The 27,598-nt window shown below is 40.9% G+C and overlaps 1 protein-coding gene across 1 annotated transcript in view; it reads left to right on the plus strand.

The window, feature by feature from the left end:
- Positions 1–23,967, plus strand: part of LOC127044713 (uncharacterized) — a 73,470-nt gene extending 49,503 nt beyond the window's left edge. The window contains exons 5-7 of the mRNA XM_050939780.1: positions 16,222–16,318; positions 16,894–16,989; positions 23,311–23,967. Coding sequence (XP_050795737.1) covers positions 16,222–16,318; positions 16,894–16,989; positions 23,311–23,541 — 424 coding nt within the window. The 3' untranslated portion in view covers positions 23,542–23,967. The remainder of the gene's footprint in view (positions 1–16,221; positions 16,319–16,893; positions 16,990–23,310) is intronic.
- Positions 23,968–27,598: the final 3,631 nt, after the last annotated feature.

A 27,598-nucleotide genomic window follows, 5' to 3' on the forward strand; every position in this document is an offset into this window, starting at 1 on the left:
AGAGTGTGCTGGTTTGAAGATGTTGCATAACATAAACAAACACATTCATTTCCCAACTATCCACTGCAATAAAATGAGAACTCGTGCTAACAACTGATCCAGCCAAATGTTCATTTACAGTCTCATTGTTTCCTTTAGCTCATCATGTTACCTTGCAGTGAGAGTTGTAGGCTGTCAATGAGTATTCTACCTTCAAGTACATACCTTAATTCTTTGTATCATGGGAGAAATAACAATAGTTGAAGCAAGGTGGGAACAAAAGAGGCATCACATCTTAAAGAGAGGCCCAGTTTTATGAAATATTTCAAGCTACCAATCCCAGGTAATCCTAGCAGGATAGTAGCTTGCTAAAAACTCTTCTATTATTAATTTCTGTCAAAAGAAGAGTCACAGCAATTAGAACCATATTTTACAAATGGATGAATGGAAACAATTTTTTGTAGAATTTGTGGTATAAATGATATATTATCTGAGTCTCAATCTGGAAAAAGACCAGGATAATGCTTGTAGGCTGGGGAGACAACCAGAAGAAGTAGATGATGTTGTTTTGACTGTCTTAGAGTTTGTCACTCACTTCAGTGGAGCTCTGTAGGCAAAGACTGCCCAGGGGATGTGCTGAATCCTGGTGTCCTGAGGACTCTCGTTAACAACTTGCCCTCTCCAGTGTCAATCACAGCAGAAGGTTTGCTGGCCTGCTCAAGGTGCCTTAGTGAAATGAAGGTTGTGGACAATTTCCTTGTATTGCTATGACACCCCTACAGCCTCATGAGTGGAATTCTGTGCAGCCATTGCCTGAATCTATCCATTGAACTTGTGACATGCCATGGGACTGTTAATGAGCACAGATAGTTAGGACTTACTTACCTCCCATAACACAAGGTGTTTCTACACTGGAATTAGACACCCCTGGCTGGCCCATGGCAGCTGACTTGGGTCATAGGGCTCTAACTAAGGGTCTGTTTAATTGTGGTATAGATTTTTGGGCTTGGGCTGCAGCCTGAGTTCTGGGACAGTCCCTCCTTGCAGGGTCCTAGAGCCTGGGCTTCAGCCCAAGCCTAAATATCGGCACCACAATACAACAGCCCCTTAGCCTGAGCCTAAGTCGGTTGTCATGGGCCAGCCATGAGTTTTTAATAACAATGTAGATATACCCACTGTGTCTTCTAAGACCGTGATGAGAGATGCTTTAGAACTGATTCAGAGGGAAGAGTGTTGCTTACTGAATCTAAGATGCCATTCTCTGTAGCTCCTTTGATTTCATTTAGACATCTCCCATCCAAGTACTGAAGCTGCCTGATTCTGCTTAAGTTGTGAGATCTGACATGATCACAAGCTAAGGTGGTGTGATTACAGGCAAAAAAAATTCAGTTTCAGCATTTTTCCATTTAAAAAAATGTACATGCCCCAAGGTTTACTTATGGACTTGTTTTGACATTGCTATTATGTTATCAAATGGGTTTCCTGTGGCACAAAATAATGATGGCAATATGTAAAAATAAATCAGAAAGAGGAACAGAGAGGGGAAAAGTAACAGTTCAGCCATGAATTCTGTGCTGAACTAGCTGCCTTCATGCACCAGGACTTGGAGCACATAATCTTAAAACTATTTCTCATTTCAAGATTTTCAGTCATTGGTGTTTGTCTACCATTTCTCCTCGTGGAATAGCTATGGCTGCCCCACAGTGAATATAAAGCATATACTGAACTTTCCCACACTTTGAGATGCTGGAGATGAAAGGTACTGTATGAGGGCAAACTATTATTTATTGTAAGTGTGAATTATTCTGCCTCTTTAACAAGAAAAGGCTGGTGAACTTTAGTTCTTAGGAAAGTGAAGACTAGAGCCAGATAGCTTACAAAGTGCCTGCCAACACTTTCTCACACAGGTCTACAAATGCACCTCAGTGCTGATTTGTAACAAACACCCTGCTAGTCCAACCCTGTTCAGACTTCCAGCCTTGCTTAATAGAGCCAAATTTTGTGTTTGCTTTTGTGATATGGACACACATCCACTTGGGGTTAGGATGAGATCACCACACTTATTTTTGCTTGGGTGACCTAAGCGTGTGGACTTTACCTTCCCTGGTTGAGAAAGTCCAATATGAAACTAATAACATACTTTCAATAGAGACTAAAATTGTTAAAGAGAAAGGAGCTATAACAGAAGCAGAAGCTTCCAGAGCAAAGAACTCCTTAGAGGAAGGATCTTGACATTTTGCCACATGCAGTACACAGTGCAGTCCAGGGAAACCCTCACAGAATTCAGATTGAGGAACGTGTGTCTGGAGAACTTGATGCATGGAGTTAATAAGAATGGGGGATTTATGCTGCTGAATATAGAGGATTCAGAGTCTGGCTTTAAAAATGCTCCAGCTGATCCCAGCTTGCCAAAAGAGAACAAGCTATTTTCTATCAGGATAGGTGAAACAGGATGCTTAGCAAACACAGCAAATGAAAAGCACTGTATAAATGGGTCACTCCTGGTGGTTCAGAGGGCTGCAAATTGCAGTGCCCTGCTCCTCTGGAAGTAACTGTGTCCAAGATGGAATTTACCCTTGAGGAAGGCCAGTGGTACTGCTGCTACACTACCATGGGGGTTCTGCAGGAGAAATGAGGTGCAACTTTAAACTCTTACTGGGGATCAATAAGAGCATTTTCAGCAGAAGCTGCTTGGGAGATGCTCTGGCCTTCCAACTGTCTTGGCTGCTTTGGGTGTCTCCAGGGGGAGTAGGGGCTGCTGGGGTTCTGAGTTCACTTTTATGAGAACAAGGGTAAATTAGAACTATTTTATAGATTCATAGATTCTAGGGCTGGAAGGGACCTCAAGAGGTCATCCAGGCCAGTCCTCTGCCCTCATGGCAGGACCAAACACTGTCTAGACCATCCCTGATAGACATTTATCTAACCTACTCTTACATATCTCCAGAGATGGAGATTCCACAACCTCCCTAGGCAATTTAGTCCAGTGTTTAACCACCCTGACAGTTAGGAACTTTTTCTTAATGTGTAATGGGATAGCTCAGTGGTTTGGGCATTGGCCCCCTAAAACCAGGGTTGTGAGCTCAATCCTTGAGGGGACCATATAGGAATCTGGGGCAGAAAAATAAAAACTGGGGGATTGGCCCTGCTTTGAGCAGGGGTTAGACTAGATGACCTCCTGAGGTCCCTTCCAACCCTAATATTCTATGAACCTAAACCTCAGTTGCTGCAGTTTAAGCCCCTTGCTTCTTGCTCTATCCTTAGAGGCTAAGACAAACAAGTTTTCTCTCTCTTCCTTATGACACCCTTTTAGATACCTGAAAACTGCTATCACGTCCCCTCTCAGTCTTCTCTTTTCCAAACTAAACAAAGCCAATTCTTTCAGCCTTCCTTCATAGGTCATGTTCTCTAGATCTTTAATCATTCTCGTTGCTCTTCTCTGGACCCTCTTCAATTTGTCCACATCTTTCTTGAAGTGTGGTGCCCAGAACTGGACACAATGCTCCAGCTGAAGCCTAACCAGTGCAGAGTAGAGCAGAAGAATGACTTCTTGTGTCTTGCTCACAACACACCAGTTAATGCATCCCAGAATCATGTTTGCTTTTTTTTGCAACAGCATCACACTGTTGACTCATATTTAGCTTGTGGTCCACATAACCCCTAGATCCCTTTCTGCCATACTCCTTTCTAGACAGTTTCTTCCCATTCTGTATGTGTGAAACTGGTTGTTCCTTCCTAAGTGGAGCACTTTGCATTTGTCTTTATTAAACTTAATCCTGTTTACCTCAGACCATTTTTGCAGTTTGTCCAGATCATTTTGAATTATGACCCTGTCCTCCAAAGCAGTTGCAATCTCTCCCAGTTTGGTATCATCTGCGAACTTAATAAGCGTACTTTCTATGCCAATATCTAAGTCGTTGATGAAGATAGTGAACAGAGCTGGTCCCAAAACAGACCCCTGCGGAACCCCACTTGTTATACCTTTCCAGCAGGATGGGGAACCATTTATAACTACTCTGAGTACGGTTATCCAACCAGTTATGCACCCACCTTATAGTAGCCCCATCTAAGTTGTATTTGCCTAGTTTATTGATAAGAATATCATGCAAGACCGTATCAAATGCCTTACTAAAGTCTAGGTATACCACGTCCACCGCTTCTCCCTTATCCACAAGACTCGTTATCCTATCAAAGAAAGCTATCAGATTGGTTTCACATGATTTGTTCTTTACAAATCCATGCTGCCTATTCCCTATCACCTTACCATCTTTCAAGTGTTTGCAGATGATTTCCTTAATTACTTGCTCCATTATCTTCCCTGGCACAAAAGTTAAACTAACTGGTCTGTAGTTTCCGGGGTTTTTAGTTCCCTTTTTATAGATGGGCACTAGATTTGCCCTTTTCCAGTCTTCTGGAATCTCTCCTGTCTGCCATGATTTTCCAAAGTTAATAGCTAGAGAGTCAGATACCTCCTCTAGTAGCTCCTTGAATGTTCTACGATGCACTTCATCAGGCCCTGGTGACTTGTAGGCACCTAAATTTTCTAAGTAATTTTTAACTTTTTTATTTTTATTTTATCTTCTAAATCTACCCCGTTCCCATTAGCATTCACTATGTTAGGCATTCTTTCAGACTTCTCAGTGAAGACCGAAACAAAGAAGTCATTAAGCATCTCTGCCATTTCCAAGTTTCCTGTTACTGTTTCTCCCTCCACACTGAGCAGTGGGCCTACCCTGTCCTTGGTCTTCCTCTTGCTTCTAATGTATTGATAAAAAGTCGTCTTGTTTCCCTTTATTCCTGTAGCTAGTTTGAGCTCATTTTGTGCCTTTGCCTTTCTAATCTTGCCCCTTGCCCATGCATTCCTGTGGTGTTTGCCTATATTCATCCTTTGTAATTTGTCCTAGTTTCCATTTTTTATATGACTCCTTTTTATTTTTTAGATCATGCAAGATCTCATGGTTAAGCCAAGCGGGTCTTTTGCCACATTTTTCCTACCCAGCAGAACAGCTTGCTTTCGGGCCCTTAATAGTGTCCCTTTGAAAAACTGCCAACTCTCCTCAGTTGTTTTTCTCCTCAGTCTTGATTCCCATGAGACCTTACCTGTCAGCTCTCTGAGCTTACCAAAATCCGCCTTCTTGAAATCCATTGTCCTATTTTGCTGTACTCCCTTCTACCCTTCCTTAGAATTGTGAACTCTATGATTTCATGATCACTTTCATCCAAGCTGCCTTCCACTTTCAAATTCTCAACAAGTTCCTCCCTATTTGTTAAAATCAAATCTAGAACAGCTTCCCCCTAGTAGCTTTTTCAACCTTCTGAAATAAAAAGTTGTCTGCAATGCAGTCCAAGAACTTATTGGATAGTCTGTGCCCTGCTGTGTTATTTTCCCAACATATATTTGGATAGTTGAAGTCCCCCATCACCACCAAATCTTGAGCTTTGGATGATTTTGTTAGTTGTTTAAAAAAAGCCTTATCCACCTCTTCCACCTGGTTAGGTGGCCTGTAGTAGACTCCTAGCATGACATCACCCTTGGTTTTTGCCTTCTTTTAGCCTAACCCAGAGACTCTCAACACTTCTGTCTCCTATGTCCATCTCCACCTTCGTCCAAGTATGTACATTTTTTAATATATAAGGCAACACCTTCTCCCTTTCCCCCCTGTCTATCCTTCCTGAGCAAGCTGTATCCATCCATACCAACATTCCAATCATGTGTGTTATCCCACCAAGTTTTGGTGATGCCAACAATGTCATAGTTGTATTTATTTATTAGCACTTCCTATTCTTCGTGCTTATTACCCATACTTCTCACATTTTTATATAGGCATCTAAGATACTGATTTGATCTTGCCTCCCAGTTTTTCCCTGACCTTCCTTTCTCTCTGCCATTATGGCCCATGCTCCCTCCAATTTCTGACTCATCTCCCAGGTCTCCATATTCTCCACTTCCCTGTGAGCTTTGCTCACCTGTCCCTGTTGAACCTAGTTTAAAGCCCTCCTCACTAGGTTAGCCAGTCTGTGTTCAAATAGGGTCTTTCCCCTTACTGAACACCTGTGGGATGTAGGTGTTGTACCTTCATTGTAAGCATGATGTAGTGCAATGGAGACACCGAGAGGTTGCTACTTGACAGATTACTCTTTGGGCTTTAGTGTGCCACACCTTCTTTGACAAAAAGGGAACCGTATAATATAAACCATAGTAAAAGTAGAATAAACTGGGGATGAGTGTGAAGGAAGGCTGCTGGTAGCTGGTTTTCTTCCCCTGACTATGGGCACAGCTGGAATGTGGTGGGGAAGCTGATGATAGCTTATTGTCTCCAGGAAAGAAACCTCCTTTGCAGTTCTCCCTCCTCTACTGCCCCATAGGACAAAGGGTAATCTTCTTGAGGCACCTACTATCCCATGCATATTTGTCTCCTTCATGCCCACTTCCCTGAGAAACTTGCCGCCACTTTGACACATCACTACTTCCTTCTTAGCAGTTCCTTCCACATGCACTCTTCTGTGAGACACATCTGCTGCTCAGATCTGATCTCCTCTCTCCATCTGACAACCCTCATAGGGGCACCATTCTCCATGATATCTAATCCGTCCAATGTTTGTGCCTCCCAAGACGCTTGCCTTCTCCACCTCCATGCAAGCAGTCCTCTCCAACTTGCTCTCCTTTCTTCAAGATGTGAGGGAATAGCACCTTTCACCCAGTGTTTCCTCAAAAACCAGGGATAGCCTCTCAAGACTTAATTCCCCATTGTCCAAGAAAGTGAAAAACTGGGTATTTCTTCAGTTAGATCCTCCCAACATTCACCCAGGAAAGGCAGGTGAATGGATGACTTCTTGTGGATCTGTTTCTTCGGCTTCCTTTTGATGAGGTGTCACTGAGGTGTGAGGGAAAGATTTTTTCATAGCCTGAGTTCTTCCTACCCTACCCTACCCTAATTGCTGCAGCTTTAAACTCTGCTCAAACAGGGCACTGAGTGCCCGATGCTACAGCTGTATCATGGAGATAGGCTATTCAATACCCAAATTGCCTGCAAAGTGGTCATCGGTAACACAAAACAGACCATTTTCTTTATACCTAAACCTGTAGGCTTTGCATCTTATACAATTTATCTGCTGGAATGGACAGGGGCACTTTTCCCTATTTTTGCTGTTGTATCATTACCTACACAGTTGTTATCCATTATATCCCATTTTAACTGAAGGAATTTTTTTAGTTTGATTTAGTTTGATCAGGAGAAGGTAATTGCACAGAAACCACAATGTCATAGAGTCTAAGCAGGACTGTACAAAATATGTTGGCTCTAATGGAAAACTGGTAAAATCTTGGCTTACTGCCACTGAGTGGGAAATTTCTGGCATCATGCCCACATTTTGTGTGTGTACTTTTTTCACCTAGGAAACCCCATTTCCTCCCACCCAGGGTGTTCACTGAGATGTCAGCATTTATAGTTAATGGAAATTATTATACTTCAGATAAAACTGAAAAAATAAATAAAAGTACACTGCCAAAAATTTTACATCCAAAATGAAACTGTCACAAAGCCAAAACAAACTAACAAACAAACAAGCCAGTTTCACTTTGGTTGCAGCTATTTTAGCAGTTTTTGATATGGTGCTATATTGGATATGGGACCAGGAGTGGCTGAATCCTGTGCAATTGCCTCCCTCAGATCAAACTACCTCAGCTTAAAAGCTTCCAGGTAAAAATATCTAAGTGATTTAGGTGCCTAAATCCCATTTTTCAAAACTAACTTGGGAGTTTGTTCCTTTGGAAAATGGGACTTAGGCTCCCCAGTCACTTAGCCACCTAAGTTCATTTTTACCCTTCCTCTAACTGAAAAGGTAGAAACTGAGGTCAAGATTTCAAAAGTGGCTAATTATTCTAAATGCTTCAAATAATGGGTGTCCATCTTCAGACATCTTAAAGGGGTCTATTTTTTTCCCCAGAGTTGGTGCTTGGCGTTGTTTGAAAGTCAGGCTCCTTTAAAGTGTATCATGTTTGGGTACTGAAACATTTGAGGCACCCAAAACCATTAGTGACTTTTGAAAATCTTGGCCTAAAAGCTGAATTAGGGCTTGATCCATCATATTGGTACCCTAATCATGTGAGTAGTCTGTATTCATGTGAGAACTTTCAATAAAACTGGTATTACTTGTATGAGTAAGACTCCTTATGTGACTAAAGATTGAAAGTTTGCGTTCCTGGAGATCAGGAACACTGGTAGTTACTACACAGACAAACAGAGCTGCTGTTATGCTCTTGTGAACAGTTCCTACACCACACTGGATGTTAGTGCCTGTTTTAGTTAGGCAGGGAACGCTGGCCAGGATATCCAGGGCTATTCTTTACTCATTTCAGGAAGTGCATTGAGATATTGAACCTTCAACTGTACAGCCACTAGAAAATTCTGTTTGACTTCCCATTCAGAGGACACCTTTAATGTTCAGTGCTGCAGTGCACATAGGAGTCCAAGCTTTAGTGTGAGGCTTGAACTTCTGATAACCTTCTATCCTAGAGGCAAAATTGCTACCAAGAGAGGGAACCAAACAGCATTTATATCTGCAACACTGTTATTTGTTGTTGCTGTGCTAGTCATTCTGCTTTGTGGGGAAACCAAGTACAGAACACTATATTCATAAACCCTCTGTTGGATAGTCTTGTTTTAAATTCCCTGCTTGTAAACTAGTAAGGAAAGGGGGATGCTTTGTTTTCCTCAATTTAAAGAGATGGTAGAGCAGCTGTTCCAAGTAACAATAATGACACTATGCTGAGACAAACATTTTCATGATGATGCATGGGAACACTAAATCCAAACCACATTGTTTAGCTATTGCATGCTTTCACTCCAGTAAAGGGGAATGTCACAGACCTGAAAGTAAATTGAAGAGATCATAGTTTAGAAAATATGACAAAGTTGAAAACTTAAAGCTGTATTACACAGTAACATCCTTTAACAGGGAAATAATTGCTCCAAAGTACTATATATATGTATATTTCATGGCAGTTTATTAGGTATGATTTGTCTCTGGTCAGCAAAGTGAATAGAAACCATTGTGAGTTAAGAATGTTTTGTGGCACGGTACAGACTGCTAATATGTGCTGCTGGGAAAGGAACATGGCACTGTGAAAAGTTACGGATCTCTCCAGGACAGTATCGTAGAAATGCTTCTATGACTTGAATGCATCCATAAGAGGGGACAGTTTTTTCTAGTTTACTTCCATCCACTTTACCAGATGGGGTATACTATGACATGCCTCCCCACATATACACACACATTCTCACACACCCTTTTAATAAACCAATGTCCCTATATTTTATAAGAGAAGCATTTGCATTTGGAAAGAAAAATGCAGTACAACAGTTTGGGAGTGAATGGAAGGCTTAAGAAAAAATCCTAACATTCATGATGCCCCAAACACTTAATATGTGAAGTAATTCTTGAGTGTGACTGTGGAAAGATTAACCTTAATATCAACAAAGTCTCTCTGCTGGCACCCTCTGAAATAATTTGTCATTTTGCAAGTTGGAGAACTTTTTCCTTCTGGCACTTTGTTAAGAGGATACTAAGTTCAGTTACCAGGAATGCAAAGTTACTCAATCAGGTACAGAAGGCTGCAAAGTTCATGCAATACACGGGGAGATAATTGTATTGCATAAAGATTTTCTTTTCTTCTAAAAGAACATCCATGGTCTTCCCATCATCCTTTCTTCATAATGGTGATCCTTCTAGCACTGATCAGTGATAGAAATGAGGCAAATTATGTGGACTACACTTTAAAATGCTGAATTTAAGTTGAGCCAGCAAAAAATAAAAGTGCACATTACATACATGAAAACTTTGTGTGTGTGTGCAAATGGGATAGTTGACTGCATATAAAGGTGCTCTTGCAATTATTTGAGTACAAGTATGGGATCTGAGGGCATATTGTTTGTTTGTACAATGTCATAAATTCCTGAGTTTGAAAAGCTGGCCAATTAGTTTAAATGTGAGATTAAAAAAAATGATACAGTATACAGTAACCTGACATTTAAATTAGAACAACTCACTGAGAGTAACCTATTGCTGATTTGGGTTTCATTTTGAAATAAAGTGAATCCAGCACTTTCAAGAAAGCCCTTTGACATTACACTCCTTCCCATATATTCAGGGCTGCCCAGAGTGGGGGTGCAAGTGGGGCAATTTGCTCCAGGCCCTGGGTCCCGCAGGGGCCCCCACGAGACTTTTTAAGGGCCCCTGGAGCGGGGTCCTTCACTCGCTCTGGGGGGCCTGGAAAACTCTCGAAGGGCCTGGGCCCCTGGAGCTTCTTCCGCTCCGGGGCTTCGGCAGCAATTTGGCGGTGGGGGGTCCTTCCGCTCTGGGACCCGCTGCCGAAGTGTCGGGTCTTTAGTGGCTGGGGGTCCTCCCGGCCCGGGACCCACCGCCGAAGTGCCTTGAAGACCCGCTGTGGGGGGTCCTTCTGCTCCGGGACCCGTCACCAAAGTGCTGGGTCTTCGGCGGCAATTCAGCAGTGGGGGCCTCCCGCTGCTGAAGCCTCCAGGGCCCTTGAGTCCTCTGGGCAGCCCTGCATATATTGTCAGAATCCTAGGACAGTGTAGCAATGGGCAATGAAGATGGAGGAAGGTTTTTGGAGTTTATGGCACAGATTTTTATTTTGGATCTTAATGTGAAACTTCTTACAAAGAACAACGTTATTTGATACTTTAATAATTAGTGGGCCTGTCTGATTATACAAATAATTGTGCAGGTGTTGCAGGATTCTGCCACACAGCCTTTTGGAGTAAATGCCAGAGTGCTACAGAGTGTAGGTGCTTAACTCAAAAAGCTAAATTAAAAATGTATGCAGCCACATGTGGGTGGCTTTTAGGCAAGTGGACTGTTAAATATGGAAATCAAATATGGGCATGGGAAAACTGGTGTGTGTATGGAAAGACTGATCACATATTTTGTCCTATAGTTTAAATGTGTGGTAAATTCTTCTGAAATTGAAAATCTGGATGGTAGCAAACCAGACTGGGGGGAGGGAGGGTCAAATATGAATCCAGTTCTGGGTTTTTGCCCATTTCTAGAATCAAACCAAATGGAACCTTGTGAAGATTCAGAAATATTAAGTTTGCATTTTTCCATTTGTTTTCCAATTTTGGTGTGATTTCTGTATTTTCACATTTAGGCTAGGACTATCTGTCTATTTATTCATTCACTCATTTACTTATTGCAGTGATGGGGTCCTAATAAATATGTATCTGAGAACTTCGCAACCTTTAAATATTTGACTTCATAACCTGCTGTTGAGGTAGGGAAAATGGTCCTCATTTTACAGAGTCGGAACCTGAGGCACTGAGATTAAATATCTTGCCCAGGTCACATGGGAAGCTAGTGGCATAGACAGTTTTTGATCCCAGAATTTGAGGATCTGAGTACAGTGCATCAACCACAAGACCATCCCTTTCGAAGTCAGAGCGCCAAAATCTAATCAAAGACTGTTCTTACACAGTTTCTAGCCGAAGTTTGTAGGCTCAAGTGGTTTGGATAAACACTAGCAATTTTGGCTGCTTAACCTGAACTGACCCTCTAACTGTTCTGAGATTTACCTGTCATAAATGAAAAATCTGAGCTCTCTAGCAGTGCCTTATACCCCGGGATCTAATCCTCAAACCCTCGCTAATCCTCCATAAAAGGAATAAATCATTTCCGCATTTTACAAAAATTTCAGTTTTTCCACAATTTAAAGAAACACGTGAAAACCATCTTTCCTAGTTTAACAGCAGCTATGTTAATACAAAGCATAAATAACTCAGAGAAATAGGCCTGTTTGCCTCAGACTGGTTATCCCTTTTATAGTTTTATGCATAAAATCTCTCCTGTTGTATTATCTTGTGAAGGCCACATTACGGTAAGTGTTAGAACAAGTGCTTAACTTTTACTGAGTAGCAGAGTTATGACCCAGCTCTGCTGAGGGTTTCCTGTAGGGTGCTGAGCACCCACAATTCTTATTGACTTTTGTAAAAAGTTGAAGGTACGTGGTGGCAGATCTTCAGCTGCAGGAAACCGTCATAGCTTCATTGATTTCAATGGAGCTTTTACAATTTACACCAGCTAAGGATAGGATTGCGAATTTTGGTTGGACATATTCCTGGAGGTTTCATCACATGACCTAATCTTTAATGAATGATTAGCAGTCCTGGAGAGTTGGCAACCCTAGCTAGGGATCTGCCTGCCAGTGCATTGGATGAGGCAATCAGTAGCACCCCTACACATTAGGGATCATTAGAGACCACAGAGGGGCTTCTGTATCTTTTTATCATGCTATTTTGAAACCTATCTTCTTTACTTTACAAAAAGCATAGCTAGGATATGGAGCCTGGTCTGAAGCCCACTGAAACCAGAACTTGTCACTGGACCTTTGGATCATGCCTTAATGAAGATGCAACAGAGAAGCGGCTCTTTTTGCAGATGGAGGGATAATTATATTACCTTCCTTCATTGTGCTCTGCTTCATACACGACACACATTTAATTCACAGTCCATATCAAGCCACACATAGACAATAAAATTTCAGAAACAAAATGCACACGCAAGAAGCAGTGCAGGTATCTTTGGTGAATTAATGCAGAAACAATGGGTTTTAAACATCAGTGAACAAACTGAAACAAATACTCCAGGTTCTCTAATTTTCTCAATAAAATCCATGGCTCTCCTTTGCATTCATGGTGAAAGAGTCATGCCCTGAATGGTTTTGCCAGTGATAGGATTTGTTTAATCTACTGTCTTTGTATTTATAGCTATTTTTGAGCTTGTGTTCCTCTTATGTCACTCCCCCATGCACAGAATTTGCAGTTTCCTCTGATAAATGGGCTTTTCTGACAAGAAAAGGGTGACGTTCTAAGTTGTCAAATACTTTTAATTCCTGAGTATCATGCCGAATATAACACTTGGAGGTTGTGATAATCATCTATTATCTTAATTATGTGTGTCCTCATGATGCATGTTTTGTAACAGATATAGTATATAAAACTACAACAGTGCCTTTGAAATGAGATTCATTACTTAAGGGTTTTCTTCCTTCTTAAATAAACAAAGAGTAAAAGAACAATTGCTGAGTCCAAGTTTGAATCCTAGAACTTCCTGTTAAGTCCAAAAAATAGTGCAAGGAACATGTTCGGTCTGCTCTTTCTAAGGCTTGATGATGTGATAGGAAGGATGTTGTGTGTAACATCAAAGTGTGATGTTGTTATGCCTCCAAAGCATGACTTCTGGAGGCCCAAATCCAATAACGTGCGCTCATTTTTCTCTCAAATATGGCAAGCTTTAATAGGATTGGATTCTTATCAGAAATGTTCCTACAATTTCCTTCATTGTGTGTCTGGGTGCCTTTTTTGACTAGCCAAATTCCTCTCACTTCTCAAAGCCCTGCTAAGTGACTCCCCACTGAGTTGAGTTAAGAACAGTGTTGAGCAAATTGCAAGCTCCCAAAACCAGCCAAGAAACCACTGGTGATGAGCAAATGTTTCTGCTCTTTAAGCTCATGGTAAACGTCACCTGCTTTTTCCTCCAGTCAGACACTGTTAAAGTGGAAAACAAAAGGGTTTGTGTGATGGACAGGCTCAAACCATATCCTGGATATGAACACCTCCAGACTTTGGAAAGTACCACTGTGGATCAGAACTTTGCATTTGGGGTCCATCTCTAGCTTGTAGAACAATGTATTGTTTAAAGCTACAAATAGAATTCTGGCCCCGAGATAAGCCATACAGTTTTGCTCCCTGAAGGTGGCTGCATTTCAGTGGTGAATGAAATGATCCCATGGTAGTTGTAAATGAATATCTGGGGGCAGAGTTTGGCTCAGGTGTATAATTCACAATTACTTAATGTGATTTGGAGGCTCGTGAGAAATGTTATATAATGTGAACCAGTAAGTATAACTGTGAACAGGTGATCCTTGCAAACAGACAGAATAATACATTAAAGAGAAGACCTACTGCATTACTGGATTTTCATCTTGTCCATGTCCACCGCTGCAGTGAACATATCAGGAGGAGTACCTGCCTGGTGGAAGAGTACTTGGCTGCTCTTCAGAAACAACTGTCTATCAAGAGTTAGAACTGCACTAGTTAGGTACAGACCAAGGGCTGCCTCAGAGATTTGCTCTCATTAGTAATGTGGAAGTGATTTTTTAAAGATGTCAGTGCCAAAAAAAGGTTGTTTGGGGAGGGGGATGTATAGTGAGTAATTTTGTTGCAGTAGTAAATATGAGCTATGTTAGTTATTTACTCATTTTTCTTGGGAGGGAAAGGTGTGTTTAATGGTTGGAGCCGCTGACTGGACCTCTACCTGGCTCTGCCACTGATTTCCTGTGTAACCTTGGGCAAGTTATTTCATCTCTTTGTATCTCATCTGTGAAAAAGGCATCTATATGCCCCAGTTACAGGGATGCTTAATAATCCTAAAGCTCTTTGAGAGCCCTGGATGAAGGGCAAAATATCTCATTTTAAATTTCAGAAAGGTTTGATGACAAGTGTTTTTCAAAATACTGAACAAATAGAAGAGAAGAAATAAATTGTATTAAATTGTAATAAATACTGTAGCTAATTAAGACAATGTGCAGGAAAGTGATGTATATTGCTGCATATTCTTTTAGATTTGAATGAAATAAGATTTTTTTTCTTTTGCAATATTTTAAGTTCTTGATATACCCCCAACACATTACCTGCCATAACACAAGATTGAGGAACATGTTCTCCTGGAGATTATCTTGAGTGTGCCAAGAACAGCTTGAATCACTGTTAAACTGGATCAGCAAATCTATAGTTACTGTATATTCATCTACAGCATAAATCCCTCTTTAACCTACTTCCAGGTAACCGAAACTAGAAACTTGGTCATGTCCCTAGCTACTATGGGAAACATGCATTTTCCTCCCCCCATCCCCTTTTATAAAAAGTCCCGGGAATCATAGGGAAAAACACTATATTGCCCATATTTTTCATTTTCAAATTTTTGCTCATTTTTCCTATTAGTCCCCCTTTATTTAAATTTCTCCTACTGTCTACAAATTGAGCTATACACTGATATGTATCCTGGAAGTTTCTGTCATCATTTCCCTCCATAGGTGGATCCCCCTCCATTAGTTGCCCCCACTAGCACCAGACATGTGACTCTCCTTCTGGCTGGGGAGAGATGGATGTTCCTCCTGCTGGAGTCTATTATGGCCTTCCCTTATGCCAGCCAGGAGGCTTGCTAGAACCTTTGAAGGACCCATGCCATTCTGATCATCTTCTGGCTTAGGAAAGTTGGATGTTCCTCCCTCTGGGAACCTGTCAGTGCCTCATCTTCTGTCATCCAGAAGGTTCACTAGAAAGCAGTGATAGCGTTCCTGTCTGGAAGCGAGGGATCTGAGGTTGGGTCTCCATCTTGAACCCTGTGTATGTGAGCATATTACACTCCCACAGACTCTGTACTCTGAGAACACTGATGGGAGTTTATAACAATAACTTAGGAACTGGAGTTTTGATCCTAATTCTTCATTTTCCATTTAGAAAAGTCACTTTGTATTTCAATCTCTTCCCTGCCGAACTCCTAATTAAAGGTTGTGTGATTGCTGTTCCCTGTGTCCCACGTGTATCTCAGTGGCCACAAATTTTACATATATTGATAAAGATGGCCATTTGAATTTGAATCAGACAGCAAAGATGGATGTCTCACACAGATCGTGGGTACAATCCTGGTCCCACTGAAGTAATTGGGTGCCAGGATTTCACTCCTTATTTAAACCACAATGAGTCTGAATTTTTTTTACAAACATGGGTCTCATGCTTTAATGTGGACATAAGTGGAACTGAAAAAATCTATACAAAAAAAGATGACAAACCTGATCCCCTTTGTAACTGCAGTTATGACTTGATTGGAACAAACTAGATAGACTCCACAAGCAGCTTTTGCCAATCCTATTAATTCAGATAAAAAATAAAAATATAGAGAGGATAAATCTATTTTCAAAAAAATAAAGGTTTGGGAAGAGTTCCACACCAAACCGAAACCCGAAGAGAGAGACACAATTTACACTGGAAATCTAGGAAAGCAAAACTTGCTTTGTATAAACAATGTATTGCCCACTAATATTAGACTCATCATCTCTGTATATTTTTAGCATTGTCAGGCACTGGTTTCTGGAGATTATAATCCGTTATGTTGGCCCTTTTTTAATTTGGCTTTGATGGTGAATGTATTCCTTGTAAAACCTAGGTTAGAACTGTGCATGCTGCTGCAACATGAAGCCATCTTTGAAACAGAAACTAACCATGATTCTCTTTCCTGCTGTCCTCTTCTCCTCTACCAGAAGGTAATCACTTTTCTTTATTTCTCCCTTTTGTTAATTGATGCATGTTTGATATGCCCAGGGATTGTACTAGGAATGAAAATGGTTATTAATATGTTGTTACATAAGTAGTAAAATTATAAACTAAAGAAAAGGGCAGCCCATAAACAGCCAGATGAAACTGCAATAAGTTACAGGCGCTCCTGGAGCAGCCCAGACTCTGGGAGGAACACAGGAGTGGAAGCCGGGAATTTTTGTATTCTAATCCTGGCTCTGACACAATCCTTAAATCAGCTACTCCAGTCCCCTCTCTGTTTCCTGTCTGTAAAATGGGGCAGGTAATACTTAGCTTGGTGAGTGTAATCACCTTTGCCAATTATGAGGTTTAATTAATGTTGATAAAGCATAACGAAGGTGCAAACAACTGCAGAAGAGCCAGGTATTATTAATTTATCAAAATGAAGAAAGGATTTAAAAATCCTAAACGTGAGATTGGTGTAAAAAAATTAGGATGTACAGATGCAGATGAAAATCCATCCTATGGTTTAGAGTCAAATTAGAAAGGTTTGGAAGGAGAAATAGAATCTTGCCTATTGCAGATAACAGTGGAGAAGTTGCCTGATCCACCACAGATGACCATGCTGCTGAATCGCTACAGTACAGATCCTCAGTATCAGCAACTCTTCATCAATCTGGTAAGAGTGAAGCCAACTCTAAAAACAAACATTTCCTCCATGAACAATGTATTTGTTATATTTTCTCATTTGTTTATGATGGCTGTGTCAGCCACACTGACTTACATAAACACTGCCAATCCTGGGACGTTACACTCTCAACAAAAGTAGCTGAGTACAAAGAGCATTCCAAAGTTTTAATTCATATTGTATAAACGTAACAGATGTTGATAAAACGAGCCAACAAGAAAATACAACAAAGGAGACCATTTCAAGGAGGCTTTTGATTAAAATACATTCCAGATTGACCAAAAGATACAACGTTAACGGAGTAGATCATTTAACTGTCATCATTTGGCTCCTTTAGCATTATAAAGCAAACAAAGCATTTCCATGTTTATTTCCTAAATACTGCACCAGAATACTGGGCCCAAGCACATTATAGTTTTTGGTGCACTGTACAAGACTTAAGAAAAATAAATAAATAAATAAAGCAAGTCTTTGTCTCAATGAGTTAACAATGCACAGAGTAGACACACACAAAATGTGGCACCCAGGGAAATTCAGAGTTGGTACTGACTTAGAGGGTTTTTATTAAAAAAAAAAAAATATTTTGAGCTCTGCTCGAGTTGACTGTAGTGATCCTAATGAACACAGGAATTGCCATACTGGGTCAGACTTGATGTCCATTTAGGCTGGTATTCTGCCTCTGACATTGGCCGGAAACAGGTGCTTTAGAGGAAGCACCTTGCTTCCCTTCCGGGATAATTTGCCTCCTACATGGATCTCATCCTGATCTGTAATAGTTAGAGATGGGTTTAAACCCTAAGGCATGAGGTTTAATATTCCTTCTAAATTTTTGTTATTAATTCTGATAACTCTGTATAGCCTTGGTGTCCATATACATGTCTCATCTCTTTTGATTCTTGAGCTCAGTGACTTTCTGTGACAATGAGTTCCACAGTTTAATCACACATTGGATGTGAACACATTTCCTTTTGTTGGTTTTGAATTTCTGTTCTTTCAGTTTCATTAAATGTTCACTTGTTCTTGTATTATACTATAGGATTGGGAGAACACAAGTTCCTGATCTACCTTCTTGATATCATTATCTTATCCTGTCCTCTCTTCTTCTCCTTTCCAAACTAAACATGTGACCTTAAGATCCCTTCAGAGCCAACTGGCAAAGGGTTCACTGTCATGTAACAGCTACTCTTAACAGGCTTGACAAACTCACTATGCCTAACATATTGCTGTCATAGTATTTACCTATAAAGAATGTCTTGTAAGTTATCAGATGAAAACTGGTAACATAAGGGTTGTTAATATCATTGTGAAACATATGTGTTAATACTATATGAAGAATTATGGTTAGTCACTGATATTATGCTTTAAAGTCTGTAACCAAACAAAAGGAGAAACAGGTTTTCTCCCAGACAGGAGGGAAAGTAGTTATCTCTCTGTTTGCAATGTAAATTGAGCATAGTGGAGCCATATATAATGGGAACTACCTTTGCATGGAAGTCAATAGGAAAAGGCAGGTTGACAGGGGTGTGTGAACTCAGCTTGGGCAGACCCTGGAATCGGAACCCATCTCTGGGAATAAAGTCCCTATGAACCTTGGGAAATATAAGGAGAAGCAAAAGAACATTCTGTTACCCATTTACTGAGGAGATCCCTGGTAAGGAGTAGGGAAAATCATGAAAATCTGGATCCGGATTTGATTGAAAACCAGCAAGCTCTACAGAAGAACTCAGAGGGTAAAAAAACTGCTTTAGCCAAAGGATTGTAGCTTGCTAAAGTTATGTTTAGTCTCTTAGAAGTGTGTTATCCTTCTGTTTCATTTGTAACCAATTCTGTTTCCATTATCCTTGCTTTGTATCACTTAAATCTCTGTCTTTGTTAATAAACTTCTGTGTTTTATGAGTAGATCTCTCTGCTGTAATATTAAGCAAAATGTGAATTAGTTGAATCAAACAAGCTGGTGTACACACTCCCTTTGGAGATAGTAAACTTTTTTGGGAAGTTCTGTGGCCTGTGTTATGCAGGAAATCAGACTAGATGATCACAATGGTCTCTTCTGGCCTTGGAATCTATGAAGTTGGCAATTTTTCTGAGTGTCCAGTGACAGGGGCTGGGTACTCCAGGAGAATGATCTTCCAGGGGCTTGGGACCTGCACATATTACCTGCAAGCAAAGTAAAGGCCATCAAAGTCCTGAGAAATTTGTCTCAGATAGCTAGCAGACTGGGCTAACAGGGAGTTTAGAACCAGCAAATATCTCTTATGGAAATAGACGCATGGTAACCTATAATTTTGGGTGTCCTGAGAAAGTGTCACAAAACAGTCTGTCTTTTTAATCTCTCTTCATTTGTGAGTTTCCCCAGGCCTTTGATCATTCTTACTGCTCTTCTTTGACCGCCCCCACTCCTTTAGTTCTGCAGTATTCTTTTTGAGATGGGTTGACCAGCATTGTGCACAGTATTCCAGATGAGGCCATACTACTGATATATATAAAATTATTATAATATTCTTTGTATTATTCTATGTCCCATTCCTTATGCATCCCAACATTTTATTAGCTTTATTATTATTATTTTTTAACTACAGCTACACATTAAGCAGAGGTCTTCATTGAGCTGTCTACAGGGAAGACCAGGTCCCTTTTTTGAGTTGATACAGTTAACTTACAACCTGTAATGCATATGTATAATTTATAGGGCTGTCACGCGATTAAAAATATTAATTGTGTGATTAAAAAAATTAATCTCGATTAATTGCACTGTTAAGCAATAATTGAATACCATTTATTTAAATATTTTTGAATGTTTTCTACATTTCAAGTATGTTGATTTCAATTACAACACAGAATACAAAGTGTACAGTACTCATTTTATATTTATTTTTTATTACAAATATTTGCACTGTAAAAAACAAAAGAAATAGTATATTTCAATTCACCTAATACAAGTAGTATAGTGCAATCTCTTTATCGTGAAAGTTGAACTTCCAAATGTAGAATTATGTAAAAAAGCCCCCCCTGCATTAAATAATAAAACAATGTTAAACTGTAGCTCCTCCAAATCCACTCAGTCCTACTTCAGCCAATCGCTCAGACGAACAAATTTGGTTACAATTTGCAGGAGATGCTGCTGCCCGCTTCTTGTTTACAATGTCACCTGAAAGTGAGAACAGGCATTCGCATGGCACTGTTGTAGCCGGCATCGCAAGATATTTACATGCTAGATGTGCTAAAGATTCATAGGTCCCTTCATGCTTCACCCACCATTCCAGAGGACATGCGTCCATGATGATGATGGGTTCTGCTTGATCATGATCCAAAACAGAGCAGATCTATGCATGTTCATTTTCATCATCTAAGTCAGATTCTATCAGCAGAAGGCTGATTTTCTTTTTTGGTGGTTCGGGTTTTGTAGTTTCTGCATCAGAGTGTTGCTCTTTTAAGACTTCTGAAAGCATGCTCCACACCTTGTTCCTCTCAGATTTTGAATGGCACTTCAGATTCTTAAACCTTGTGTCGAGTGCTGTAGCTATTTTTAGAAATCTTACATTAGTATCTTCTTTGTGTTTTTGTCAAATCCGCAGTGAAAGTGTTCTTAAAATGAACAACATATGCTGGGTCATCATCCGAGATTGCTGTAACATGAAATATATGGCAGAATGTGGGTAAAACCAAACAGGAGACATACAATTCTCCCCCAAGATGTTCAGTCACAAATTTAATTAATGCATTATTTTTTTTAATGAGCATCATCAGCATGGAAGCATGTCCTTTGGAATGGTGGCTGAAGCATGAAGGTGCATATGAATGTTTAGCATATCTGGCATGTAAATACCTTGCAACACCGGCTACAAAAGTTCCACGTAAACGCCTGTTCTCACTTTCTAGTGACATTGTAAATAAGAAACAGGCAGCAGTATCTCTGGTAAATGTAAACAAACTTGTTTGTCTTCATGGTTGGCTGAACAAGAAGTAAGACTGTAGCATCTCAACAGTGTCCTTATCTTCCTTAATTACTCTCTTCATCCACTGGTGATCCAGTGAAGTCACTAATTCTTTTGTGAGCTTTCTGCTTCTGAAACATTTAAAGAATTTCATGTTTGTTTTTACACATTTAGTTATCTGCTCCTCAAAATGGTAGAGAAATGTGAAGGTAAAAGTAGTTGCTCATTTTCTTCTTTGTGGATTCATTAATTAGAAATTCCCTACAACTGATTAAACTGGCTGTCATCAAAGATATATGTCCAAGATTTTGCTTGGGATTTTTGATGATATTGAATTTAATTTCCTGCAGCCTCTGGGTTTTCCCTGCTAATCTCCCAAACAATATTGGCTCTATTTAGTTTGTGAGATTACATTGACTAGATTACATCTTGAGAGGTGATGTGACTGCAGACCAGACAAAAGAATACCAAGGAGTATATTATTATTCAACCTATATTTTTACATGAATTGAACCTATATTCCAGTGGTCCCCAACCTTTTCCTCTGGCGAGTGCCAAACGAAGGACCGTAGCAGCGGTCGAGAATCCACCGAAATGCTGCCGAATTTCGGCGGCAACGCCTCTCGATGACGCCGCTTGTCAGTAGCAAGCGACATCATCAAGAGGCGTCGCCCCTGAAATGCCTCTGAAATTTGGTGTCATTTTGGCGGATGCTCGACCGCCGGCTAGGACGCGGGGGGAATTAAGATGCCCCTGCGGGAGCCATGGCACCCGTGGGCACTACTATATTCTGATATTTTTACATGAAATATTGTTTTCAAAATTTCCTTTTTTTAAAATTCCAAAACAATAAAAAGATTGAAACTGAAACAAAATGTTGTTATTGAAATTAACATTGTTTGACATGACACAATTTTCTTTCAACTTTTCAAAATTCCCAACAAACCACAAAGTGCATTATTCACCGACCTTTAATCTTAACTACTAACCAACTCTTGCTTGTTTCCCTACGAGGTTTAATCAGTGAGGCGTGTCTGCATTTTTTATGTCACACCTTGTCTGTTTCACACTGTTTTAGACAGTTTTTCATGAAGAAATGTCAAAAGTTTGACAATGGAAAGCAAGGTAATCTGTTTCATAATAGCAGAAAAAGAAACTCTGGCACAATAGCCACAATAGCAGGTCAGGGCTAATGGGAGAAAAATCCCTGTAGAAAGAGCGTGAGAATATATTTTTAGTGTTTCCTTTTAGGCCTTTTGGGTGAAATACAACTTTAACTTAGACATAAGCCAATGCATGGAGTCTCTGGTGGTGGAAAGTCTACTATGGAGGAGTTTGTGGAGGACAAAGTGGCTGTAACCTCACTTTGCCAGGTAGCCTAGAGGCCAGAAATGGCTGGGGTGAGGATATGGGCAGGGCAGTTGAGAGATGCACTATTCAGTGCAGCAATCTCTTGATGGCCTTTGCTGATAGGCTCCTACAGAGCTCATGGTCAGAATTCAAGCTGACCTATGTGGATGAATCCTGCTGAGGGCCTCCCTGTTGCAGTGAGGTTCAATTTGTACTTCTGGGTACTTTCTGGGTGGATCTTGCCCTTCATTAGTTCTTTAAAAAATATTTTGACAAGACATCTGAATGCTCTCTCTCCTCTGGTTCCAATCTGCCCACTATCCAAAAATATTCCTGGAGAGACTACAAGACACACCATCCTCAGGTGGGTGTGGGGAGCTTCCACTGATTTCCCGGTGCACCCATATGCACTTGAGGATAGAATTTGGCCCATGTTATGAGTAGGATGCTGTATGGATAGGTAAGATATAGAAACTTGGTGAACACCTACTTAAAATACCAATATTTACCTTGGAAACCTATCAAATTAGTTTTAGCTAAATCTGGAAACATTTATGTCTAAGGTGGATTCAATGATCAGCATTCAGCACCCAGGAGACCTCATAGTATATATTTTTTCTTTGTTCTCTCTCATGCAGTATATAGTTCTGATTTTTACTAACATTAACTAAAGAATATTACAGGATGTCACAAATGGGGTGTATAGTGAGAGAGCAGTTATTAAACATCTCTTTAACTTAATAAATACTTGGTCATTTACTATTTCCAAACAGGAATTCAGACCATATCAATGGAGCTCAGCTTAGCTGTTCCAGCCTGTGAGATTTGGGTATATTCCAGTCATAACAGCTTAATGTGAACCTGATCTTTTAGTGGAAAAGAAAGGGCTCATTACTGTGTACTTTATACTGATTTGGGTACAGCTGAAATCCCTGTTACAGCAGGCTTCCCCATCACTCAGGAAGCCTGCTGTAACAGGAATGGCTACACACGTATTTTTTCCAACCCCCACCTCTTTGTCTTGCAGGAGCCGTACATAAACAAATCAGCGGTGTCAGTTCAGGCTCATTTCTCTCTGCAACGCACATACATCATCTTTCGGACCTTGGGCCTTCGCCACCTGACAGTTGTTGACCTACAGAACCGAGTTGTTGGAATAATAACCAGGAAAGATCTGATGTCTTTCCAGCTGGAGGAGAGGCTGGCACATCAGCTGGCATCGCAGAAACATGACTCAGATGAGCAGCTCTTAGATTAAGAAAAGAGAACAGAACTGTGAATGTTTTATTTAAGATTTGTCACTTTAATTTTTTTTTTTTTAATAAGCCTGCATTCTTCTTAGGTAAGGGAAAAAATAGATATGACTGTGCTGTTAGATTCCTTTAGAGCAGGGAAGTTCAAAAGGCATCCTCCCTGGGCCCTTAAATGTATCCTACCACTAGCTCCCTTGAACCATAGGATGATGGCAAAGTTCATTGACTGCAGATTTGACAGGGCACTGGGTTATGTGGACCATTGGTCTGACCCAGTATGGCTGTTCTTATGTATGTTCTGATATTTTTAAGGCTTGTGAACTAAATCAGAATTTTTCTACTCATCTGCCATGGAAGGCATAAGTACAAGCAGATATGAAGGTTGAGGTTAAAATGTCCCAAAGTGTCTATTTTCAAAAGTGACATAGTCATTTAGCAGCCTAAGTCCTGCTGATTTTCATTGAGACTTAGGCTTTGTCAACACTTAAAGTTGCACTTCTATAACTAGGCTGGCGTTCTATGCATCCGAAGAAGTGAGCTGAAGCTCACGAAAGATCATGCTGAAAGAAATTTGTTAGTTTCTAAGGTGCCACAAGTACTCCTGTTCTTTTTGCGGATACAGACTAACACGGCTGCTACTCTGAAACCTATGCTGGCATAGTTAGATGCAAAAATGCCCTAGCACAGATGATATTATACTGGTATAAAAGTGCTTATGCTGGTATAACTTATTCTGGTTTGGTGAAGCAAAATAACCTGTATCAGTATAAAACAACTTACAGTATAACTGGATCTACTCTAAGGCTTTTACTGACACATTTATGTCAGTAAAAAAAATACCCCTTACTTACATAATTATGCCAGTAAAACTTTAAGTGTAGACTAGAGCTCAGGCTCCTAAGTGTCTACTTCACTTTTAAAAAATAGGATGTAGGCGCCTAAGTGACTTAGAAGCTTTTAAAAAATATACTGTGTGCACCTTTCTTTTTTATTTTAAAAGCATGTCCTTGTAGGCTGATTTTAAACACCGCCTAAGGGAGTTGGACAGCCAATTAAAATGAATGGGAATTGGGCATCCTACTTGCCTGAGATATATTTTAAAATCTTGGTTTCAATGAGTATGCCAGGCAGATATAGTCCTGAGACCCTAGGGCAAACTCTAATGTGGCCCGCAGCAGTGCAAGTTTCAGTATGTCTGCTCTTGACTATATTTCCTTTCCTGTTTGCAGCTATTAGAACAGTCTCTTTTTCTGTATACCCACCTGGTGTAATTTAATATGTAAGGAGCGACACACACAGAGGAGATGATCACAATTGTCCCTCTGGTTTGGATGTAGTTGTTGTTTATTTTATAGCATATTTGGAAACCAGGCACCCACAACACAATATAAAAGTCGCCATTTGTTGTGATTTTTGGTTTCAAACATTATATGCTACCATGGAAACTTCATTAAACATTGATAAATGAATGTGACAAATTTTTTGGATAAGAGACTGGTAGACTTCCTCTCTGATGTAATAATTAATTGTTATCTTTGTTCTGCTAAATAATTTCCCATAGACATGCATATTAAATCCACACTATTGTCCCAAGGGTCCACCAGGATTAATGTTATAATGAATACCAAGAAAAACTAGTAACTGTTTACTGGTTATAAAAAGTTGCCAGATTATCTGAAAGTAGATTTCCGATATTTGAATTGTGCAGTTTTTAGCCTCCTATTAGTCAGAGATTTATAGGACTTTCCCTGATGTAGTTCTTCACTTAATAATGCTGTTTTCCTAGCACAGCAGAGGGTACAGGGAGCATTGAAGCATGTGAAGTTTACAAGACAAAGGACAGACAATGAAATGTTAAAGAGCTTGCAGTCCAAAGCATAATTAAGTACAGGAGAGATAATGAACTAGGAATGTCTTGTAAAAGCAGCTAAGAGTCCTGTGGCACCTTATAGACTAACAGACGTTTTGGAGCATGAGCTTTCGTGGGTGAATACCCACTTCGTCAGATGCATGTCTTGTGGACCATCTAGCTAGTAGGTGGTGGGGAACAGGTGGATTTTTAATTATCTCCCTTTCAAACCAGTAATATTATACTAACTAGTATATTGGCTGGGTTACTGTCATTACTGACATGTGCTTCACCTACTCTAGGGAAGTGGGGATAGGGTGTTCTGAACTTTGTGGATCACTGAGCATCAGCAGGACAGTAGATCTTGTGAATTCCCCTAAAAAGCTGATGCTATGAAGCTGGCTTTGAGTCCCACTCCCTCTGGTAACTAATAGCAAATCCCATATTTGGAGCATGCTTGCTGTAAACTTGTGCTCTTGGTTCAAGGCCCAGTATTCCATCTGGTAAATGGGCTCCTTGATTCCTTGAGTGCATAAACAATGCTATCCCAGTAGTACTCAGTCATTATGTGCCCATCCATGCAGGGTAAATCTCCACTAATTACATCTCAGGGTGATTATCTCAGGAAAACAGTATCAACTATGTTCTGTAGTTGTGGTCTATTGAAATGAACACAAGGCTTAGAGAGAAAGATTCATCGAGTCAAATCCCAGCACTGCCACTATCTTATCACACGACCTTGAGCAAGTCACTTAACTTCTTGCGCCTCAGTTACTCCATCTAAAAAATCGAGACATTAATGGTGAGCCACCTTCGGCTTTGTGCAATGCATATGAAAAGTGCTATATAAATATGAACGATTAATATTAAATTATAATGATTTATCTCATACCAATGATAAAGCAGTGCTAATTTTGCCATCACGACAATGTTGTATCTCTCAGGAAACATTCATCCAGTTTACTACACATCACCTAAATGCCCTGTTATGTGTAAGGGGACTGTTATCCCCTTACTAAAATTCAGTGGGAGTGTTTGGTTGCTAGCTCCCAGCACTAAAAGGAGAAGAATCGATGGCAAATCAGGACCCTGAGACTGATAGTCTCCAGGAACAATGGCGAGAGGCCAATGCTCCAGGTCAGCCTGATTGACAGGGCAGGCAGGCTAATCAAAGAGACAGAAGGCCAGGGTGGGTCCTGTCCTCCGTGTGAGCTGGAATTGCCTGGGTCAGACAGAGTGGGGCCGAGCTAAGGAGAGAGTAGGGGCCCAAGGTAAGCTGCTGGGAGCAGAGCTGCAGCCCAAAAAGCCAGAGCACAGCCCAGACAGAGAGACCTGCCCTGGGAGGGGAGATGCAGCAACCAGAGTCAGAGGGGCCAGACAACCAGCCCAGGAAGCAAATGAGAGCTCAGAGCAGAGTCACAGAAGCAGCCTGCAGAGCAGCCCTGCCCTGGGAGCAGAGCTGCAGCAACCACAGCCAGAGGGGCCAGAGAAGCAGCCCAGGAAGCAGGTGAGAGCTGAGAGAGAGACACAGAAGCAGCCTGCAGAGCAGACCTGCCCTGGGAGCAGAGCTGTAGCAACTGGAGCCAGGGAGGCCAGAGAAGCAGCCCAGAGAGCTGAAGGCAGAGCAGCAGCAGCAGCCGTGCTGAGGCAGTGTGGAGCTGGGGCTGGAGCAGTCCGGAGCTGGGTGTGGTGAGCAGCTGGGGAGAGTAAGGGGGACTCTGGGCAGTGGGCCCAGCACAGGGAGATGCCTCAGCTAAGAGACTCTGCAGGCCAGACTTGGAGGGGGATCGTAACCCTGACAAAGTGGGGGTGACACTGGGGAGAAGAGTCCTGCCACCCAGAGCCTGAGAGAGTGTGTGGCCACCACCAGAGCAACTGTCTGACCCGCAGCGTCCCTGCAGCACAGCCAGGGCCTGAGAAGGAGGCCTGGGACCTTCAAGGAACAGACTGTGAAGTGCCCTCATGTCCAGAGACACTGTTTGTGATGGTCCCTGCCACAGAGCAGGGTGATGTGTTTTCCTTTAACCTTTCCCATTTTTCCTTATTCTTTTTTTAAAATTAATTGTTAATTAAATAACTTGTATTTGCTTTAAATTGTATGACGTGATCAGTGGGTCAGGAAGATGCACAGTGCAAAGAGAGTACCCGTGTCCTGGGTGACCACAGCAGGGCTGGGGGTTGAGCCCCCCAGGAATCCTGGGCCCAGCCTTGTT

Source organism: Gopherus flavomarginatus, chromosome 2 (genome assembly GCF_025201925.1).
Source record: "Gopherus flavomarginatus isolate rGopFla2 chromosome 2, rGopFla2.mat.asm, whole genome shotgun sequence".
In the NCBI taxonomy this organism is placed as follows: domain Eukaryota; kingdom Metazoa; phylum Chordata; order Testudines; family Testudinidae; genus Gopherus; species Gopherus flavomarginatus.